The following is a 22,054-nucleotide window of genomic DNA, read 5'->3' on the forward strand; positions in this document are numbered from 1 at the left end:
GGCAATGCGGGGGTGTGGCTGGGAGGGCAGGGATCTGGGCCCGAAATCAGAGGGTAACCAGATGCCCGGCACAAAAGCAGACCGATTAGCAGGGGAGAGGAAGAGCGAAGGCTGAAGCAAAGAGTTGGGTCTTGAGGTGCTTCCAGAACCAATGATGGTTCTCCAAGTTTCAGAGAGGCATGGAGGCTGTTCCAGAGGGTGGCCTCAGCCTAGGAAAGAGATCTACCCCCAGCTTGTTGCTTGAAGAAGCGACTGACCCTGAGGGAGTTGGAGGTGAAGGAGCGAAGTGCTTGAGTAGGAATGTATTTACGAAGGGAGAGTTGAAGGTATTGTGGGCCCAGGCCCCAGAAAGCCTTGTGGACAATGCAAAGGGTCTTAAAATCCTTGCAGCCACTGGGAGCCAATGAAGAGATTTAAGGGCTTGAGATATACTATCCCAGGGCTTGGGGCCAAGGACAAGTCTTGCAGTCCTGTAATGGGTGAGCTGCAGAGGACAGAGAGTGGTTGCAGGCAGATTTAGAAAGAGGCTGTTGCAGTAGTCCAGCCTAGAGAGAACCAGAGCTTTAGAAACGGTGAGCTTCTGGGGGAAGGAGAGGAAAGGAAGAATACCTCTGAGTAGGTGCAGCTGGTAGTGTGACTTCTTAGAGACGTCAGAGATGTGAGGAGAAAAGGAGAGTGTAGAGTCGAAGATGACCCTGAGGTTCTTAGCCTCACAGGTGGGAGCTGGAAGAGGGCCAAGGGAGGCCGGCCAGAGAGTGACAGGAAAGGAGGATGCAGGTGTGCCGATGAGGAGAATCTCTGTCTTACTGGCATTAAGGTAGAGATCGGTGGTGGCACACCACTCCTGGATAGCAGACAGACAGACATGAGAGAAGAAGAAGGTGGCAGAGGGGAGCCTGAAATCGAGCCGAGTGTCATCCCCATAGCACTGAAAGGTGAAGCAGCGAGTGGCAATGCAGTGGGCGAGAGGTGCCAGGCATTGGTTGAACAGCCAGGGAGAGAGGTTAGACCCCCGTGGAACAGCACAGGTAGAGCATGAGATAGAGGAAAGGAAGGACCCAAGTTGGACCTGGGAGGGTCGATCAGAGAGGAACAAGGTCCGCCAGGGCCTGATTGGTGGTACCCAGGTTTACTATTTATTTCAGAATATTAGTGTATAAGTTTACTAACTGGGTCTTGCTACCCCTGACCTGCTGTACAACCTGTCTAGAATAAGCCTAAGTTGGGTTTTACTTACTTTGAATAGCTGTGTGCAAGTCTTAATAAGTGTATTGAAGGGTTTGCTTACCTTGGTCTGCCTTGTGCGATTCTAAATTAAGTTAGAGAGTTATTGCTTACCTTAGTCTGTGTTTCACTGATCTGAAAAGCGAATGTAATTGTATATTACACGATAAGGTCTTACTCACCTGGTAGAACTGTGTGTTATCCTGCACTTTGGAGACCTGTTGTCTGCACTTATCCTTGCACCTGCCACCTGCTGGCCACACTTCTTGTTATTGTTTTGATCCCATGTACAGCACTGCCCCCTCCCCTGGCACTTTTCCCTCTCCCCTGCACTTGTGTGAACTCAGTGTTACTTGGCCTAGTAAGATTGCTGTCTGTCTTCTCTCTTACCCCTTCCTTGCCTAGTTGTGCCTTGAAACACTTGTGTATAGGCGCATTACAAATGCCATATCCTTTTTTTAATTTTTTATTTATTTATATAGCACCAAAGCCCTCAGGGATCTGGGAGACATGAACACAAAATACAAACATAATAAAAAGACACGATCCGGGCTCAGAGTTCAATTTAGATGATGGGAAAATTTAGCAAAAGAGGAATGTTTGTAATGTTTTCTTGAAACAATTCCAATCAGCGATTCCTCTGATGGAGGAAGGTAGAGAGTTCCAGAATATTGGTGCTTTATTCTGGAAAGATCTTCCTAATCCTCTGGTTATTTTGGATCTTATTCCTTGTAACAGGTTTAGATGAGATGAACGGTGAGCTTTCGTAGGATGGTATGGCATAATAGTATTTTATAAGTACTTGGGTGCTTTTCCGTACAGAGAACGATGCATTATGGAGCCCATTTTGAAGTTGATACGTTGTTGTATCGGCAGCCAGTGTAGATCTTTCCTGATATTCGTAATGTGAGATCTCCTAGGGATATTCATGATGATGCGAATCGCATAATTTTGAATGACTTGACATGTTTGAATGATAGACTTGGTCGTACCACAAAGTAAGATATTACAATAGTCTAATCATGATAATATCATGGCCCTGGCAATGGTTACAGCATTTTTGTTGCTGATATAAGGACGTATAGCGCGCAAAAGCCTCAAATGATAGTTGCAGGTTTTTCTGAGATTTTGAACGTGAGAATCTGAGTTAATTGATGATTCCATATAGACTCCTAACGTCTTCACTTTCTCCTGCGTTTTGATCATATTGCCTTGTAATGAGAAATGAGAATAGGATGGGTCCAGTTTGGCCCTGGCTAGAGGGGAGCCAAACATAAGTAGCTCAGTTTTATTGCCATTGAGATAGAGCCAGTTTAGGCTCATCCAATTACCAATGACCTTGTAGATGTTTTCTAGAGTTTGAGAGTCTTGCTGATAGTTGCCACTTAGCTCGATGACTAATTGTGTGTAGTCAGCGTAGTTTGTAAAAAAAGACTCCCAGAGTCTCAAGAAGAATGCACAATGTGTGCATGTACAGATTGAAGAGTAGGGGCGATATTGAGGCTCGCTGTGGTACTGCATATTTGATTTGGGTAATTGGAGATGTGGTTTCACCCCATTTGATCTTGGAGGCTCAGTTTGATAAGAAAGATTTAACCCACTCCACTGCCTTATCTGAACAATTCCCTTGTTGTTGTAGGTATAATAGGATCTCGTGATCAACGAGATTGATTGCCACGGATAGATCCAACAGGATCAACATACCAGCCTTACCCTTATCAATGACCTCTAGCATATGGTTCTGCAGATCCAGAAGAGCAGAGACTGTGCTATGAGATGGACGAAAGCCTGACTGGCTATAGTGCAGTTTGCTGTTATTTTCCATGAAAGTCTGGAGTTCATTTGCTTTGTCTAGTATTTTTAGGGAGAACTAACTATTGGTTATTGGGCAGAGATTATTGGGGTCAGTGGGATCTTGATTTGCTTTCTTAGGGATAGACGTGATGGTCACTTTCTTAATGTCTAGTGGTACTTCCCTATCTCGAAAAGAGGCATTGACAAATTGTGTCAGGAAAGGTTCAAAGCTGTCTTTATGTTGAAGAATAATTTTAGGAGGCAGTTTATTTAATGAACAGGTGGTAGGGTTCATAGAATCAAGTAGAAGGTTCACGTCTGTTGATGTAACCGGGAAAAAGCCAAAACTTGGCTCCTGGTTATTGGAAACTGGAGCTTCCGTTTCTTTGGGTCCTATTATATGGTTTTGAAGGCTCTGAGATGTGTTATGGCTCAGAGTGGCTACAATTGTGTCTCTGGCCTTATTAATTTTTCCTTCAAAAGCCACTGAAATCCGTTCAGCCATCTGAGATTAACAATGGGAGTTCCATTGATTTAGGTTTTTCCAAGGATTTCACAATATTAAAAAGTTCTTTCACAGAATTGGAGGATTGCTCGATACGGGTGTTGTAAGAGTTTTTTGTGTGTCTGTTATTAGTTTTCTATATGCTTTTTCTACTGTCTATATCATATCATAATGAGGCATAACCAATTCACAGGTGAGTAAAATAACCTTACATATACTTTTCAGAATGGCAAAACACATTCAAGGTAAGTAAGAACTGTAGTAACTGCTCACTCTGAGGGGCAGTTACCAACCAACTCTTTCTCAAGTAACTTTTAAACCACTTGTTATACTTTTCATAGTAGAATCCTTTTCTTATCCAGTCGAGTTCTCTGAGGCAGAAGAGGGACCCTAGTGGTCTAAGTGCCAGCTGTAGGCAGGATGAGATAGGGTTCAGTTGCAGAACGTCAGTTCCTGTGAAAGACTGTTCAAACAAGAAGTTCACTTTAGAGTTAGTCAGGGTCCGGAGACTTCTGACAAGACACCCTAGGAGGATTCCAGCAGTGGGCCTGGGTGAACTGGATGAGGGGACTCTCAATCGCATGAAACACCCCAAAGCTACACAGGAATCACAGAAGACTTAAGGTGAGTAAATACCCCAGCAAACACAGTACCTTAGCATGGCAGACGAGGTTTCAGCAGAAAGACTTCAGGATCTGCAGCCAAAAACCTGTTTGATGTATTCCTTTGTCATGAAGATGGAAGACGGGACTCTGCAAGGGATTTTGCAGCAGGGACCAATGGACAAAGCTCCAACAAGAGTTTCTTTGCGGCTGGAGCAGCTCTGTGGTTTTTGCACCATTTCCAGGAGCCAGGAGAAGACTGAATATCGCTGGTCAGATTCTCATCTCTAATCTGGTCCAGCACTCTGGTGGGGGGACTTCAAGGACTTAAATTGTGTCTCTGGAGAGCCAGAAGCAGGGCACCAAAGTTTCAGCTCGATTTGGAATTCAGAAGACCATGCACGGCACGATGGCTCGAGGTCCCAGGGTATTGGGGTATGGCAGCCCAGCAAGGTTGCAGCACGGCGTGGGATGGCTCAAAATGCAGGTTTTCCTGAGTCTAGTGGAGCTTGTCAGCAGTTTCCAGGTTCGGGGTATTTGACAGGAACTACAGCACAACCTCTGCAATCTCTCCCTGCAATTTACAGAAAGGGAGGTCTGGCTGTCCAATCTTTATAGCTGCCTCTGGGAAAGGAGGAGCTAGCACATACCATGCTTGAAATCTAATTTCAACTTGAGATGCCAACTAGAACTTCCAGCCTCAAAATGTGCTCTCTACAGGTCTTCAGAAGGTGATAATTCACTCTTGGCGAGCAAGAAACGATGTGCTGTTTGCATGTGGAGAACCTGCATTCCTGCCAGGAGGTGCCTTATGTGCCTGGTTAGAAGATTGCAGGTTGACATGTTTCACTCTGATAACTTTTTGTCCATAATAGATCACCTGTTCTATTTTCAATATGTTCCCCATGTATCCTAATGCTTCCACAATTTCGATTTCTGCTAAGAGTGAAATGCCTTCAGCAGAAATCGAATAAGAAAATGTACAGCAAGCAGCCAAGTACTATAAGGTGTATGTGTATGCATGAATGGACAGATTGGATGAGTGTGAGGGGTCCTTGGATAAACTGGATGGTTTTTGGGGTAATTAATTGTAAGTAATTGTCCGACTGGGTGTATTTGGTGACTTTCTGTGAACAGTCATGAAGGTCCTATGTGCCTTATCTATGGGGAATTGATAGACTGACTGAGACACACGTGTTGTCTGCATGGATTAAGATGGGAGGATGGGGAGATGCATATATAAATGAAATTGGCAACATCGGCAGTCTTGGGTTGCTGTGGGCCTTCCAAGAGTATAATTGGCAGGCTAGATTGTCCTATGGCCACATATGGGAAATCGGCATAGTTAGAGAGCTTAGGTGACCAAATGTGCAGGAAATGGGTAGACTTGTTGTGCATATTAGGTCATCATAATGTGAGGGGAAATGGGCAAAGCGGAACGACTACGTTTTTCTCATATGCAGAAGATGGGCAGTCTGGATCGGACTGCGATCCTTAGTTTTCGGATATGGGTAGATCGGATGATACAAGGTCATTATCTGCAGGCTACGAGTACACTGGCTGGGCTTGGAAGTATAGCTAAAAACTCCCACTAATCAGTTTTGCAGGGACTCGGGTACCCATCACTGTGATTTAGAACAGAAACCACTTACACTGACAGTGAAAACACTCTTATTCCTCATATCTTTTATTTCATATACAGCGTAACCCTGCTACTGGCCGAAAAAGCAGTCATTCTCTTCTACTTTACATCCTTGTGTGTTATAATCTGTTTTTATTAGCCTCAGATTGAATTGGCTTCTAGAGTCCTTATATGGGGGAAATTAGAATAGATGACAGTGACTCTGCAGGGTATGTGCAAACTAGGCTGGTTTAGTAATACTTCTATGGAGGAATTGAGTCGGTGGGTGGGTGAGTGTTTGGCTTTATCCGTCATTGTGCTTTATTTTCCCATTAGATTGCTATGTTTTTAGTTCTTGGTGTGAGTGGGCTTAAACCATTAGCCATTAGATTTTACGTTGACTGATTTTCATCCTCGCTTTCAGTATGCCATCCCATCTTCTCCCAGTGGGTTTTACCATAGAAAACCCTGGTAATGGCTAAAATCTTCCCTGCTTCTTAGGCTTGGCTTTCTGTAACCTACTGTTAAGGTTTACTGTGACCTTTACCTTCCCTGGTCTTCAGGCTTGGTGTACTGCATTCCGCTGTTAGGCTTTGTTTCTCTTATCCACTGTTGTTCCTCAAATGTCTGTTTCTATTTCCACCAGGTGGCAGAGTTGAAACAGGAGCTGAAGGTGAGGGGCCTCCATGTGTCTGGTACTAAGATTGACTTAATCGAAAGACTTAAATCCAATCAGGATGGCAACACTGTATCTAAATCTAGTCCTGCGCGGCCCAAAACTGGGGAAGTGATGGTGGCATTTTCCACTGGGCGACTTGGTGTCCCATCCACGGAGGCCCCACTGATGTTTGGTAGCACCAGCTCCTCTCCACCGCTCTCACCCTGCCACTCGGAACACTCCTTCCTTAGCCAGGATGAAACCTCAAGCAGTGATGCCTTTGGCGAGATGGTGTCCTCTCCTCTGACCCAGCTGACGCTGCAGGCCTCACCAGCACCGCAGGTGAAAGAGGAAGTGCTTTCTGCTGCTTTGTCCCCAACATCCTTCCAGAGCACCCAGGATTCCGATGCACGCGATAAGGACCAGATGCTTCAGGAGAAAGACAAGCAGATTGAAGAACTGACACGGCGCCTCTGGCAGAAACAGCAGTTGGTAGAGACACTTCGTCAGCAACTGGAGCAGGAGAAGCGAGCACAGCAGCAGTGCCAGACAGTCCTCCACTCCCCTGCCACTGCCCAGCAAACACCCAACCTCCAAATCAAACAGGAGGGGGATTTCCCTTCCTGCCAGTCTGAAGAGCCATGCATTTTCTCCCTCCCTAAACAGGATGCCCCAAGCCAGGCAGACCAGTTTCCACCCGCCAAGATGGCCACTTTAAGCCAAATGGACACCTCAGAAAACACCACAGTGCCAAACACGGTGGCAGTGAAGCAAGAGCGGTCACCTGATACCGATATGACGTGCCACGTTCCATCAGTGCCACATGTATTCCTTAGCCATCCACCCGGAGGCATAAGCCACCTTCTGAAAGGGACTGCACCTCCAGCTATCATCACAGATTCCACTGGTGCCCACCTGGTGCTCACTGTGACCAATCAGAATGCAGATTTGCAGACTCAGTCGGTCCAGGCTGGTGCTGTGCATGGACGGACGGGACTACAGGTATGTGCAATATCACACTAGTTTAAGGGTTAGTCTCTTTATTTATCACAGTTTATTTAGTGGATGTTGCACAGCAGTGCTTCCTTCAGAGTACTACATTTTCCTATTCTGCCATCCACTCGGTGATCTGGAAAAAATGACAAACTTAAAATGCAATGTTTATAAGATTGGGTACTCCCAGTTTTTTGTTATCGGGGGGGCGGCACTATCAATGGGAGACTAATATGCAAAGAACAAGGAGTGATAGGTCGCCTTCCCCTACCTAAAGACCCTGAGTCGCACAGGGTTATGTCCAAGGTAGCCTCATGTAAATTTCAGGTTACACATTCCACACCTGATTCACACACGTATATTACTTATACGCTTTTCAATTTATTATTCAAAAAATGAGTATAAAAACAACACCTAAAAAATGTAAAAACAAACTGTGCTAGTCACTTACAATCTGACTGGTGAAGGTTCACCAGGCCTTTCAGAATGTCAATGACCATAGTGAAAGGTAACAGGAAAGGACAGTATATCTTACTGTGAGTGCGTACATATGTATTTACACGGAAGAGTCAAAATATATTGTAGTCTCCCAACTTCTGATGTGTACCTCAAAGGTTTTTGACCAGAGTGAATAATCTAATATTGTTTTTTTTTTTTTTTTTTATTCTATTAATCCCTCTGTTGAAATAACTTGCATTGGTATAGGATAGCTGCGGGTTATTTAATACACACCAGCTATCCTTTTATAATTTATTCAGTATGAGAGGTAGGAATCGGCAAATACACAAGTTCCTATCAACACGTCGACATATGTTTCGGCCTTTGTGACTCATACGGGACTCTCTCTGGTGCCGTTGGTCAGGATGTAGATAATGGCCGTCTTCAGGACAAGGGCAGATTGATACTTTTCCGTAGTGAATACTTTCCCATTAGTAGAACATCTGAGAGTAGCTCAATTTCTTTGGGTCGTATATGGTGGTAATTGTTGGTAATTTCAATGGGTTCCTACAGGAATACCATATATTTCATTTCATGCACTGTATCTTTCGTGATTCGATCTTAGCAAGCTGGTGAGGCAAAGAAGCTTCACTTGGCTCAATTCGCAATAGCGATGGATTTAAAGTGGAGACACTTCCATTTATTGATGTTGTGCTGTGGCTGCAGCATGGGCCATAGTCCATGCGTACCGATCCGGGGTCTTATTGATACGCCCTGAGGGCCTGAGGGCCTCACCAGCTTGCTAAGATCGAATCACGAAAGACACAGTGCATGAAATGAAATATATGGTATTCCTGTAGGAACCCATTGAAATTACCGACAATTACCACCATATACGACCCAAAGAAATTGAGCTACTCTCAGATGTTCTACTAATGGGAAAGTATTCACTACGGAAAAGTATCAATCTGCCCTTGTCCTGAAGACGGCCATTATCTACATCCTGACCAACGGCACCAGAGAGAGTCCCGTATGAGTCACAAAGGCCGAAACATATGTCGACGTGTTGATAGGAACTTGTGTATTTGCCGATTCCTACCTCTCATATTGAATAAATTATAAAAGGATAGCTGGTGTGTATTAAATAACCCGCAGCTATCCTATACCAATGCAAGTTATTTCAACAGAGTGATTAATAGAATAAAAAAAAAAAAAAAAAACAATATTAGATTATTCACTCTGGTCAAAAACCTTTGAGGTACACATCAGAAGTTGGGAGACTACAATATATTTTGACTCTTCCGTGTAAATACATATGTACGCACTCACAGTAAGATATACTGTCCTTTCCTGTTACCTTTCACTATGGTCATTGACATTCTGAAAGGCCTGGTGAACCTTCACCAGTCAGATTGTAAGTGACTAGCACAGTTTGTTTTTACATTTTTTAGGTGTTGTTTTTATACTCATTTTTTGAATAATAAATTGAAAAGCGTATAAGTAATATACGTGTGTGAATCAGGTGTGGAATGTGTAACCTGAAATTTACATGAGGCTACCTTGGACATAACCCTGTGCGACTCAGGGTCTTTAGGTAGGGGAAGGCGACCTATCACTCCTTGTTCTTCGCAAACTTAAAATGCATAAAGGTAAAAAGGTGGAGAAATTTGATTAGGTTTTCTATAAGTTACCTTGCATCATTGTGTATTTAATAGCCCTAGCTAAATCTAGCTGCATCCCCTAAAGAGTAGTGTTATAGGCTCAGGCATTCCATGTTTGGTGATAATATCAAGTCTGTTTGGGAAAGGTGGGAGAGAAGGCAGGGAGGGAACCTGAACTGAGATGGTTTAACCCCGAGTTTGCTCGTCCTTTTTGCATAGACTTGCATAATACCCTGGCACTTTACCTTGTTTTTTGATATGATTGATGCATCGTTTATGGATTCTAAAGTAGCGATATGTTTAGGATTAATAGGAGGTGTTTTGAAGAGGTCAATTTTGGTTAACAAAATGTATGTTTACCGCCTTGTAGGAAACAGCTGCAATAGATACTCTACCCGGTTGAGAAATGATGGATAGCCCCAGAACCTTTTTCTTACTGTTCTGCTCTTTTTGAAAATCAATAAAAACTAAATTTCCAAAAATGGTAAACCCCTCTAATCCACCAGTAAAGTGGTCTTGCTATGCAAATTAAGTGTTTATGTTGGTCCAAACATGGGAGGGTTTAAAGACAAATTTGCATGGTGCAACAGGGATCCCCCCACACGAATTGGGATTAATGACATTGTGGGAAAATGGGGTCAAATGTTGCATTGGAAACTGCCAGTGTTAGTCAAAACCTGCTAGATTTTTTTTTATTAAATACCAAAAAAAGGTGGGATTGAAGGTGCTCCCCCAAGGGCATGCTTGACAATTAGTGGCAAACAGTGACATTAAAACACTTTGGCCTAGTACCATTACCCATAGTTTTGTAATATTTAAAGGCTATTTTAAAACCTGTTTCCACCCTATATATGAGATGATATGGCATTTATCACGTGCCTATACACAAGTGTTTCAAGGTACGACGAGACAAGGGAGGGGAACACAGGGAGGACGGACAACGATCCTACTAGGCCAGGTGTCATTCAGATCGCGCAAGTGCGTGGGAAGGGGGCAGGGACAGTGCAGTACATGGCAAAGATGATAACAGTAAGTGAGTAGCGGCCAGCATGTGGCAAGTGCAGGGTAAGTGCAGACATCAGGTGACAAGGGCTGGGAGGGGGGCTTTAGGGATACAGAAACAGTCCCAAGTGTGGGGGTTGCCAGGTGGGCAGTGCAGGTGTGAGACCTTGGCGGGGGAGGAACCTGGCCCCAAGATCAGAGGGTGTCCAGGTAGCCAGTGTAGTTCACATTTACAGCTAGGAGGACAGCAGAGGAGAGGAGGAGAAAAAGCAAAGAGAAAGGTTTTGAGGTGCTTCCAGAACCGGAGATGGTTCACCTCAAGTTTAAGGGAGGCAGAGAGGCTGTTCCAGAGGGAGGCAACAGCCAAGGAAAGAGATCTATCACCAACTCGTTGCTTGGAGAAGCGACTGACCCTAAGTGAGTTGGAGGCGGATGAGCGAAGAGCTCGAGAAGGAAGATATCTAGGAAGAGACATTTGAAGGTACTGAGGCCCCAGGCCCCAGAAGGCCTTGTGGGCAATGCAGAGGGCTTTGAACGTAATCCTCGCAGCCTCTGGGAGCCAGCGCAGAGATTTCACTCCTGAATAGATACGATCCCTGGGATTGAGGCCAAGGACAAGTTTTGCAGTCCTGTTCTGGATAAGTTGCAGATGTCGGAGAGTAGAAGCAGGCAGATTTAGAAAGAGGCTGTTGCAATAGTACAGCCTACAGAGAACCAGAGCTCTGGAGACAGTGGGCTTCTGAGGGAAGAAGAGGAAAGGAAGAATACCTCTGAGGAGGTGCAGCTGGTAGCGTGACTTCTTCGAAACGTCAGATGTGAGCAGAGAAGGCGAGTGTGGAGTCGAAGATGACCCCGAGGTTTTTAGCCTTGCAGGTGGGAGCAGGAAGAGGGCAAAGAGAGGCCAGCCAGAGAGCTACAGGGAAAGAGGGAGCGGTGTGCTAATGAGGAAAATCTCAGTCTTACTGGCATTAAGGCAGAGGTCTTTGGTGGCATGCCACTCCTGGAAAGCGGACAGAAAGTCAGAGATGAGGGAAGGAGAGGAGGAGACCGGGGGTAGCCTGAAAATGAGCTGAGTGTCATTCGCATAGCAATGAAAGTTGGGGCATAGAGCGGCGATGCGCTGGACAAAGAGTGCTTGGTATTAGTTGTACAGCCAGGGAAAGAGGTTAGACCCCTGGGGGACACCACAGGTAGAGAAAAATTAGCGGAGAGGAAGGACCCAAGTTGGACCTGGGAGGGTTGGTCACAGAGAAAAGAAGTCAGCCAAGCCAGAGCCTGACCAGTGATACCCAGGTTATCACAGAGACGGTTGAGCAGGATGGCATGGTTGACAGTGTCAAAGGCAGAAGAGAGTTCAAGCAAGATGAGGACGCAAGGGGTGTTAGAGTCAACATTGTAGACTTCACGGATGTTCAAGAGAGCAGTTTCCGTGCTTCTGGCAGCTCTGAAGGCAGACTGATGGTCATGAAGACAACCAACAGATTCAGTGTGGATATTAAGCTGTTAGATGGCCAGTTTCTCCAGGAGCTTGCCCAGGAAGGGAGTGATGGAGATTGGGCGATAGTTAGCCGGGCAGGAGGGGTCGGCAGAGGGTGTCTTAAGAGGGTGCACAATGGAGTGCTTCAGGGGGAATGGGAAGACTCCAGTGGCGAAGGAGTGATTGCAGAAATCAGCCAGGGCAGGAGCCAGAGAGTCAATGTGGTCCTTGATAGTTTTGGAGGAACAGGGGTGAACCTGTTTCGAAGAGACTTTCATAGATCAGACTTGTCTAGAAACCTTTTCTGCAGAGAAAAGGGGAAAGGCAGAGAAGGAGGGAGGGGAGGTGGCTGCAGAAGGGCCAGAGGAAGAGCAGGGAGTAGGGGGAGGGAGGGGATAGGAGGAGAGTGGGAACAGGATGTCCTGAGTTTTAGAGAGGAAGTGAGAAGCCAGTGCCGTGCAGAGGGCCTGGGAAGGGACAGGAGAGAGAGAGACTGCGGCAGGATTGGCCAGTTCCTTGCAGATATTAAAGAGTTCAGCCAAGTTGTTAGATGCATCAAAGACGCAGGCTTGGATATGAGCTCTCTTCTTGGTGAGGATGGAGAGCGTTAGCAGGCCAATTTGTCAGAGGATGTACATGAAGCGCGCCATTTCCTCTCGGCCACCCTGCACTTGCGTTTTAGGGTGACGAGGTCCGAGTTGTACCAGGGTGATCCTCATGACAGGGGCAAGGAAATCAAGAGTATCAGATATAGCAGAGAGAAGCGTGGCGAGGGCTGTGTCAGGGTGAGATTCAGCTAAAGGGGGAGGAGGGAGTGAGAAGGTGGTGGCGAAAGCCTCAGCTGACACACGCTTCATGGGTCGGATGACGGAGAAGGTGGGTGGCAGTGATGGAGGTGGCTTGGCCTGAGGAGTAGGGAGGATGAGTTGTGGGAGGATAGGAGAAAGTGATCACTCCAGCAGAGAGGAGTGGAGAGAAGGACAGATAGGGGAAGGTCTGAGGGGATCAGAACATCCAGAATGTGCCCTGCAGAGTGAGTCGGGCCAGAGGGGAGAATAGTGAGCGCGAGTCAGTCGCAGAGGTCACGAAAGAGTCCAGAGGGAGGACAGGAGGCATCCAGGTGGATGTTGAAGTCTCCAAGAAGGAGGAGTTGAGTGGTTGAGGCCAGAAGTGAGGAGGAGAGGTCCGCCCACTCCGAGAGGAAGGAGGAGATCTGACCAGGTGGCCGATAGATAGTAGCCAAAGTAAGGGAATGGCTAAGAGAGAGACAGAGCCTGCAGATGAGGCATTCAAAAGAGGAGTAGGCCTGCGTAGGAGTGACAGAGGCAGGAATCCACTCAGGGAAGATCAGGGCTACATCCCCACCAGAGCGGTTGGACCTGGGTGCGGAGAGGATCTTGTAGCTGTTGGGTAGGAGCGTGTCAAAGCTAGTGACAGAGCTGGCTGTGAACCATGTCTCGGTGAGACCGAGGTCAAGTTCATCACGAAGGCGGCAGATATCAGAGGAGTGTTTGACAGCAGAGCGAGAGTTAAGAGTGGCAATGTGGAGAAGGTTGCGATCCTTGAAGGACTTCCGGGGAGGGGTACAGATCAGAGGTACGCCTTGCAGAGGTGTAGAAGGAGCCTGAGAGGGGGCAGAGAGGGAGGGGGAAGGCAAGGTTGCCACGGAAAGGGGAGAGGGGACAGCCGGAGAAGAAAGGAAGTTGATGAGGCACAGGAAGCGTCTATCAAAGAGGTGAAGGTTGGCCTGAGGGCCTTGGACCAAGACGGTCCCATTAGAGTAAACATTAATGATGACCTTAGAGGAATGGAAGGAGGGCAGGAGGGGGTCCCAATGGGTGCCACCATTAATGGGAGAAGAGGAGAAAGGAGAGAGCACAGAGACCATATGAAGGGTCCATAAGTCAGGTGAGGGCATGACAAAGAGGATGTGGGTGAGAGTTTCCTTGGAGGAGGCACTGTTGTAGGTGTCAGCGATAGGGAGGCCTGGGTTGGAGACCAGGATGTCCTTTTTAAACTTCTTCCAGCCAGATTAAGTGAGGAGAGCAGGATAGTCAAGAGAGGAGCAGTTAGAAAAGATAGGAGCGACAGAGAGCACCATAGAGTAGGTGGGAGAGGAGGGGTGGAAGGGAAAGGGGGAGACACTAGCGTAGGACACTAGAGTAGGCAGACAAGACAGCAAGAGGCAAGCAAGTTGAGCAATAGGACAAGACGATGACATTCTGGGTTAAAGAGCTCACAAAATGCACATATTTAAGACAGGTGAGAAGATGCGCCTAAGTGTGAGAATCCTGAAAGGGCCTAGTTTTCACAATGCAATTATTAAATACTGATACAGTGCATATGATAACAACACGGGGAGAAACCACTTAAGTTTGAAAATCCTGAAAGGGGGAGAAAAGGCCTAGTTTTCACAATGCAATTTTTTTTAAAAAATGTAAACACAGATACAGTGCAGATTATGAGGACACGGGGAGAAACCACCTAAGTTTGAGAATCCCGAAAGGGGGAGAAAAGGCCTCGTTTTCACAATGCAATTATTAAATAGTGATACAGTGCATATTATAACAACACAGGCAGAAGCACAGCCGTGTATATAAGTCTGAAGGTGGAAGGGGGGTAGGCAGGGAAGCTAGTGGGACTATCCTGTAAGGCTGGCTGGCAACTGGCGTCCCCTGCGAACACCTGCAGATACAACAGGAGCAGCTACCGTGGGAGCCGCCTTTTGCCTTAGGGGCCCTTAGCCGTGGGGCTGTCGGGCAGGGGCTGCCCTGGTAGCGCCTGTGATGAGGAAGGGAAGGACGTGCCAATCAGGGTGGGGTAGGAGGGCTGGGAGTCGGGAGGGAGAGAGGGAGGGAACAGCAGTGAAGACCACAGAAGGGGAGAGGGAGCAGGGGAGCACACACAGGGGTGAAAAATAAGGAACCAACAATTTTAATAAAACACAGCCCACAGAGGGTCAAAATACCTTTTGAAGCAGCCTGCAGTCACCCGCTCAGCCCAGGATGTAAGTGGCGAGCGCGGTGAACTGCTAGGCTAACTAGCTTGGCCCGGGAGGCACACCAGCCAATCGGGGTGGGATGGGAGGACTGGGAGGTGGGAGGGAGGGAAGGAAGGAACAGCAGTGAAGACCACAGAAGGGGAGAGGGGGCAGGGGAGCACACACTGGGGTGAAAAATAAGGAACCAACAATTTTAAGAAAACAGGGCCCACAGAAGGTCAACATACCTTTTGAAGCAGCTTGCAGTCACCCGCTCAGCCCAGGATGGAACCCTGTACACAGCACAACCATATTGTATTGTCAGTTAACCCCTCCAAGTCAATCTGTTTGTATTAGTCCTAGTTGATACGGCAGTGCCAGGTCCTCCTTTATCCTTTTACCAATGTAGGGCCAGATTGCAGCATTTCTATCCAGGTGAAGTTGTGTTATTCCCAGTTAACACAAAAGGAACAGGTTCCATTGGGCCGAGTTAGTAAATGTGTCAGAAGTCTCCTACATCTACTACCACGGACACAATTGTCTGGTTGGATTATTAACCGAAACACCTCATCCAAAGAGGGTGTCTGCCACAGACCACTTTCTTACTTTGACATACGTTCAGAAGAACACAGCTTCAAAACTGAAAAATCCAGTCTCTGCCCAAGACAAGCTGTGTACTGTTTCAAAGCTTTGTATCTGAAGGGTACCTGTAAATGCTCATTTCCCATATAGTTTGTTGAAGTCCATCATGGAGACTTACTAGGCTCCTCCTCATCATTCACAAAAAACAAAGATGGGCCAATGTTAAAATGGATTTCAAAATCAGTTATTGTTGGGTTGTTTTTGGGAGGCAACCCTATTTATGGTAAATATGGAAGTCACAAGGGTTAGCCAAAACACAATCAAGGTAGGGCTGAGCAGTCAGGGCTTAGTCTTAAGAAAAGTGTGAGTGGTCTAGGGCTACAATTAGCCCACAAAGAGCAACACCAAGAATTCAGGTTAGACAGTAAGTATATAAAAATACAGTTACTAACCCATTAGTTACACACTAAGCATACAAAAATCACAGGTGAGGATTGTCACACAAATTCTTATATACATATTTCTGAGGGTTGTGGAATCTGCTTAGATCACATGCTGTGCATAGGCCGACATCCAGTGGAAGCCGCGGAGTATTACAGTTTGTTTTTCGAAACTCGAAAATGGCCGTCGACACAGGGCGTACCAGTAATACTATCCCTAGTGTGACGTCCCCTGTACCCATGATCCCTCACGCATGTAGGACCCTCAGATTGTTTTTTTCTGCCATACTTGTCGGAAGCATTGCCCGGAGATCCCTGGCTTTCAGCCATTTTGACAAAAATCAATATTTATTTCCTCGTTCTTCCACTCCCACGTCGAAGACATCGAAGATCGAAGCCGGTCCGAAGAACAGACAACCGTTGAGAGCTGCTCGACAGACTTTGGGCCTTGGAAGGCCTCTGGCCTCGGCCCGGGCCTCGGAAGGCCTCTGGCCTCGGCCCTACAAGTAGGCAGAGTGGGGGGTGGAAACATTCTCAACACTCTTGTTATTATTTCCTACAACACTCTTATTATTTCCTACACACACAAGCCCTCTGCCACAAGGTGCATATGGAGAGTACTCCATTTAGATTTTGCCCCAAGTGCAACCGCGAGTACCCTTGGGTTGACAAACACGCCACCTGTAATCTTCGCTTGCCGAGGGCCCACCCCGAGGTGAACTGCAAAGCATGTAAGCTTTTTAAGGCTAAAACGCTCAAAGTCGGCTCCACCAAGCATTGGGCCCACCACGCCAGGCAGCTCGAGGCCATGGAAGCGGTGGGTGCCTTCAGTGACGGTAGCGACACCGCCTTTTCAGACGGCAAGGGCACAGGAGTGTTGAAAGACACCCAAGCGCTAGTCCCCGACCCAAGAGCATTGTCCAGCAGGGCAGTTGTGGGGACCACACCCGGCGACACGAGCGCTGACATCGCTACTACACCTAAACACACAAACCCCAACCGGGACTCGACACGCGTGTCGAGTTCTCGGAAAAAGGAGGCACGGAAAGAGCGGTCCACGGAGTCTGTGTCCTCTGGGTGTTCCAGGTCCAGATCGCCTCATGACACAAGGCAACCGTCCACAGTTGCCAAAGGTGCCTCGCTTCCCCAAGTCACGGAGGTACAATCGTCAGATGACGAATCCAACCTCCACCCCCAGGCCGCACACAGAGAATCGGCTCCAGCAGCCCGTTCGGCATTGGTTTCCGAGTCTCGACGTGCACACTCGAAAGAGAAAGAGACCCCCTCCGAATCCCGACACCAGGCGTCGAAAAGCTTAGAAAGTGTGAAAACTTCAGGAAAACACTCTTCTACTCAAGGGGAAGGGGGGAAACAGCAAAAAGAGTCAGTACACTCTTCTTCTGCTTCACATACACATAAGGAAACATGTAGATCTTCAGATAGGGATAGTCCCAAGACCCGTCTCTACACCTAAGACTAAACCTATTCCTTCCTCTCCTCACGGTAGGGGAATAGGAAAGGAACCTTCTCAAGAGGTGGTCATCCCCAGCTTCAGAAAATGGAGTAGTGAAGACATAGATAGGGTAATGAGCAGAATGTCTTCCCTGGCTGATTTCTACTCCAAAAACCTAGAACATTTCCTCTCTTACACTCCAGACGGCGCTACTCCCTCAGGATCCAAGGACCCTCATCCCCTAGTAAAAAACCTTGGTTTCAGTCTCCAACTCAGGGCCTAGTTTCAGACCCTTACTGTATACAGCCTTATCAGCATTATAGTGAGGATCCACAACAATATACTGAGGATCCAGACATACAAATGTTAATAATCTACCAAACGGGGGTAGATTATTATGGAGATAATGAGGGCCAGGATGGGGAGGAGGAAGATGTCGCAGAAGTCTATAATATAGACTCTCCCGTTGACAAAGAACCTCAGGTTACCGACTCTCCAGAAGATAACCAGCCCCTGCTAAACGAGGTCTTAACTAGAGCAGCAGAACACTTCTGCATCGACACTTAGGGGGCAAAAGAGGAAAGGGACTTCGCAGAGGAGCTAGTGGGAGACAAGAAACCCATTGCTCAAGCCATCCCTATTCTCAAATCTATCCAACGGAGAATAGATCCTTAATCCGAATCTCACCAGGGCTGTGAACCCCAGAATCGAGAAGATGTTTAGGGCCGCCCAGTCTGATCCTCTTTACATAAGGGGTCAACTAAAATCCAACTCCTTAGTTATTACTAACACCAGAAAGAGAGCGGGAACTCCGCTATCTTCATCGAAGGCTCCCCCAGACAAGGAGAGCAAAAAGATTTATGGGTTAGGAAGGAAGGTAGCCTCCACTTCCGCTTACCAGGTGAGAATCGCCACCACCACCACTCTGCTGGCAAGCTATAACTGCCACCAGTGGGAGCAGGTAGCTGCTCTCATTGACTCCACACCGGAACCACTAAAGGGTCAGTTGGCCCAGATCGCGTCGGAGGGTAGAGCCGTGTCAGGTTGCATCCTCAAGACAACCTTTGACGCCGCAGATAATGCAGGCCAGCTCATAGCAGAAAGCACTGTTATTAAGAGGCACGCCTGGCTAAGACAGTCCGGGTTCAAACCCGAGACACAGGCGACCCTTATTGACATGGCGGTCGAACCTAATGTCCTGTTCGGCAGAGCGGTAGAGGATGCGTTAAAAACTGCCATAGATGAGTATGATACTCTGATGTCCCTAGGACAATTGAGGAACAAGCCCACTAATCAAAGAGGGAATGGTAATTTTCGTCGCTCACACGGCCAAAATTCTCAACAGGGCTCCAATTATACACAGGGACAGGGTACTTCATGGGGTGGGAACCAACAGTCTACCCAAAGTTACGGCAGAGGTAACAAAAGGGGCTGCGGTAAGGGTAGAGGCAGCCCCGACAGAGGCGGCGGTACGCCTCCTGCAAAGCAGTGACTGACATTCCGCTCAGGGATCACATCGGACAGATGGGTGCTGTCCACATCGAACTGCTACACCGCCCCCACAACCACCCTCCACGACAGAAAATACATTCCATGGACCACCAGAAGATCCTCCTTGAGGAATCGTCAATCTTCTCGCAAAGGACGCGATAGAACTCGTCCCGGGCAACCAGGTAAACAAGGATATTTTTTCAACTTACTTCCTTGTGCCAAAAAAAGATTTGACAATGCGCCCAGTATTAGACTTACGCCCTGCAAACAAGTATGTCAAGCCCCGGAAATTTTACATGACTACTCTACAAGAAGTAATCCCACTCCTAAAAAGAGGGGATTACTTGGCAACATTGGACTTGAAAGATGCCTATTTTCATATGTCCATTTTCCCAGCGCACAGAAGATTCTTGCGCTTCAAGGTGGACAGTCAGCACTACCAGTTCAAGGTGCTGCCCTTCGGTATAGCCTCGGCTCCAACGGTATTCACCAAGGTACTGGCGGTGGCGACAGCACACCTACGCAGGGAGGCAATCCTAGTGTACTCTTACCCGGACGACTGGCTCATCACGGGGGAGACCCCAGTAATTTGCCGATCCAACATCCAAAGAACAATCGACCTCCTCTTCGAATTGGGTTTCTCTATCAATGAGAAAAAATCAAGCCTGGTGCCGAGCACCTCCAAACAGTTCCTAGGAGCTGTCCTAAACACTCAAGAGGGGATAGCCTTTCCATCAGAGGAAAGAATTCGGAATATAATACTGCAAATTCCTCAATACCAGTCAGGTCGCCAGATAAGGGTGCACAAAGCAATGCGTTGGCTAGGCATGATGGCGTCATGCATTTACCTGGTCCCCCACGCGCGCCTGCGCATGCGACCCATGCAAGAATGGTTGGCTAAACCGTGGTCTCAGGCAAGTGGTCAGTGGGACGACCAGTGTTGGTCGTTTCACCAACACTGATACAAAGTCTTCACTGGTGGACAAGAGAGAACCTGTCAAAGGGAAAACCCTTTTACGACCCGGAGGTACAAGCTGTAGTCACTACAGACGCGTCCCTGTCAGGATGGGGAGCACACCCCCTTCACCACACAGCTCAGGATCTCTGGTCTCACACAGTGGCCAAGAATCATATCAATCTGCAGAGCTTCTGGCAATCTTCAGAGCGCTTCGAGCGTTCAAACCCCACCTGTTAAACCTGGCGGTACAGATATTAACAGACAGTACAACAGCAATGTTTTACATTAACAAACAGGGAAGGACTCGTTCGCCAAATGTGTCCAAGCTTGCCGAGAAAATTTGGACATGGGCACTCAGACGGAACATTTACCTGTCATCTCAACATGTTCCAGGGGATCTCAATTCACTAGCAGACGCTTTGAGCAAAGATCCCCTCCCGGAAGAACCCGAATGGTGTCTTCACGGAGAAGTCGTAGAAGATCTTGTCTCACAGTGGGGTTTCCCTACTATAGACTTATTTGCCGCAAGCGAAAACAGACAATGCCCACGATTCGCATTCAGGTTCCCCCATCCAGACTCCAAGGGGAACGCCCTGTGGATGAACTGGTCAGGGATGTTTGCCTATGCTTTTCCTCCAACCCCTCTCACGAGGAAGGTGGTCAACAAGATACACACGGAATCAATGACACTCATCCTAGATGCTCCCATGTGGGCGAGACAACCGTGGTTCCCACACCTGCACAGACTAGCAGCGTGCAAACCCATCATACTCCCGTGCTGGCACAACCTTCTATCCCAGCACCAAGGTCAAACAGTGCATCCTCAACCCGGCTCAATGAACATGGCAGCATGGCTCCTGCAGTCATAGAGTTTGGACATCTCAACTTACCACAGAGGTGCATGGACATCCTAAGAGAATCTAGGAAACCAAAGACGAGGCACTGTTATTTTGATAAATTGAAGGGATTCGTTATTTGGTGCCAGAATAAACAAATCAACCCGATTGATTGCACTTCTTCCAATATTGGGACTTACATGCTCCACCTGCTGGATGCAGGGTTGGTATTTAATTCACTCAAGGTACACCTGGCGGCGCTGTCAGCCTACACCATCTCCCACCAGGTTTCGTGGTGGAAAGTACCAGTGGTTAAAGCCTTCATGGAAGGGGTAAAGAGACTCCACCCTCCAATTTCAAACCCACCACCAGGATGGGACCTTAAAGTGGTGCTTGCTAAGCTCATGGGCCCACCATTTGAACCCATGCATAAAGCCAGTCTCAAACACCTGAACTATAAAACTGCCTTCTTAGTAGCCGTTACATCCATAAGAAGGGTCAGTGAAATTCAGGCCCTGTCAGTGGAGGATCATTTCTTTACCATTCATAAAGATAAACTGGTTCTACGAACACACCCTAGGTTCTCACCTAAGTTCATTTCTAAATTCCACGTTAACCAGTCCATTGAGCTTCCGGCCTTCTTCCAAGAACCCAAAAACTCTTCTGAGGTGAATCTACACACTCTAGATGTGCAAAGAGCGGTCCTCTACTATGTAGACAAGACCAGACCGCTAAGAAAAACAGACCAACTGTTTGTCTGTGTAGCTACAGGCAGAGAGGGAGATCGCATCTCTAAAGGTGCCATCTCAAAGTGGATAGCCAATTGTATCCAGCTATGTTACTCCCTTTCTGAAAAAACTCTGCCCTTTACGCCGAGAGCCCACTCTAATAGAGGCACTGGGGCCACGCTGGCTTTCATTGCAAATGTACCCCTTGACACCATTTGCAAAGCAGCTACATGGAGCTCTATTCACACTTTTACTCAGCACTACTACATTGACACTCATTCCAAGACAGATACTCAAGTGGGACAAGCGGTTCTAAGACACCTGTTTGCTCATGACCCTTCTCACATCCCACCTCCTTCTTCTAACACTGCTCGCTAATCTATGCACAGCATGTGATCTAAGCAGATTCCACAAGCCTCAGAAGGGATACATTACTCACCGTAATCGTATTTCTGATGCTTGTATCTGCTTAGATTCACATGCGCCCACCCTTCCTCCCCTCTGAGAGAAGGCGCATGGATGCTTGTAGTCTTATCTATCCATCTGCTTGGATTATCTGTACTCGCGCTACTCCTCATGCTACCTCATGTCAGGAAAAAATACAATCAGAG

At 47.3% G+C, this 22,054-nt stretch overlaps 1 protein-coding gene across 4 annotated transcripts in view; it reads left to right on the plus strand.

Annotated features, from left to right (window-relative positions):
- MRTFA (myocardin related transcription factor A) overlaps positions 1-22,054 on the plus strand; it is a 614,269-nt gene that overhangs the window by 539,768 nt on the left and 52,447 nt on the right. For all 4 annotated transcript variants that reach the window (XM_069654401.1, XM_069654404.1, XM_069654402.1 and 1 more), the window contains one exon: positions 6,393-7,406. In XM_069654401.1, coding sequence (XP_069510502.1) covers positions 6,393-7,406 — 1,014 coding nt within the window. The remainder of the gene's footprint in view (positions 1-6,392; positions 7,407-22,054) is intronic.

This window comes from Ambystoma mexicanum, chromosome 3q (genome assembly GCF_040938575.1).
Source record: "Ambystoma mexicanum isolate Mex_15411 chromosome 3q, UKY_AmexF1_1, whole genome shotgun sequence".
In the NCBI taxonomy this organism is placed as follows: Eukaryota; Metazoa; Chordata; class Amphibia; order Caudata; family Ambystomatidae; genus Ambystoma; species Ambystoma mexicanum.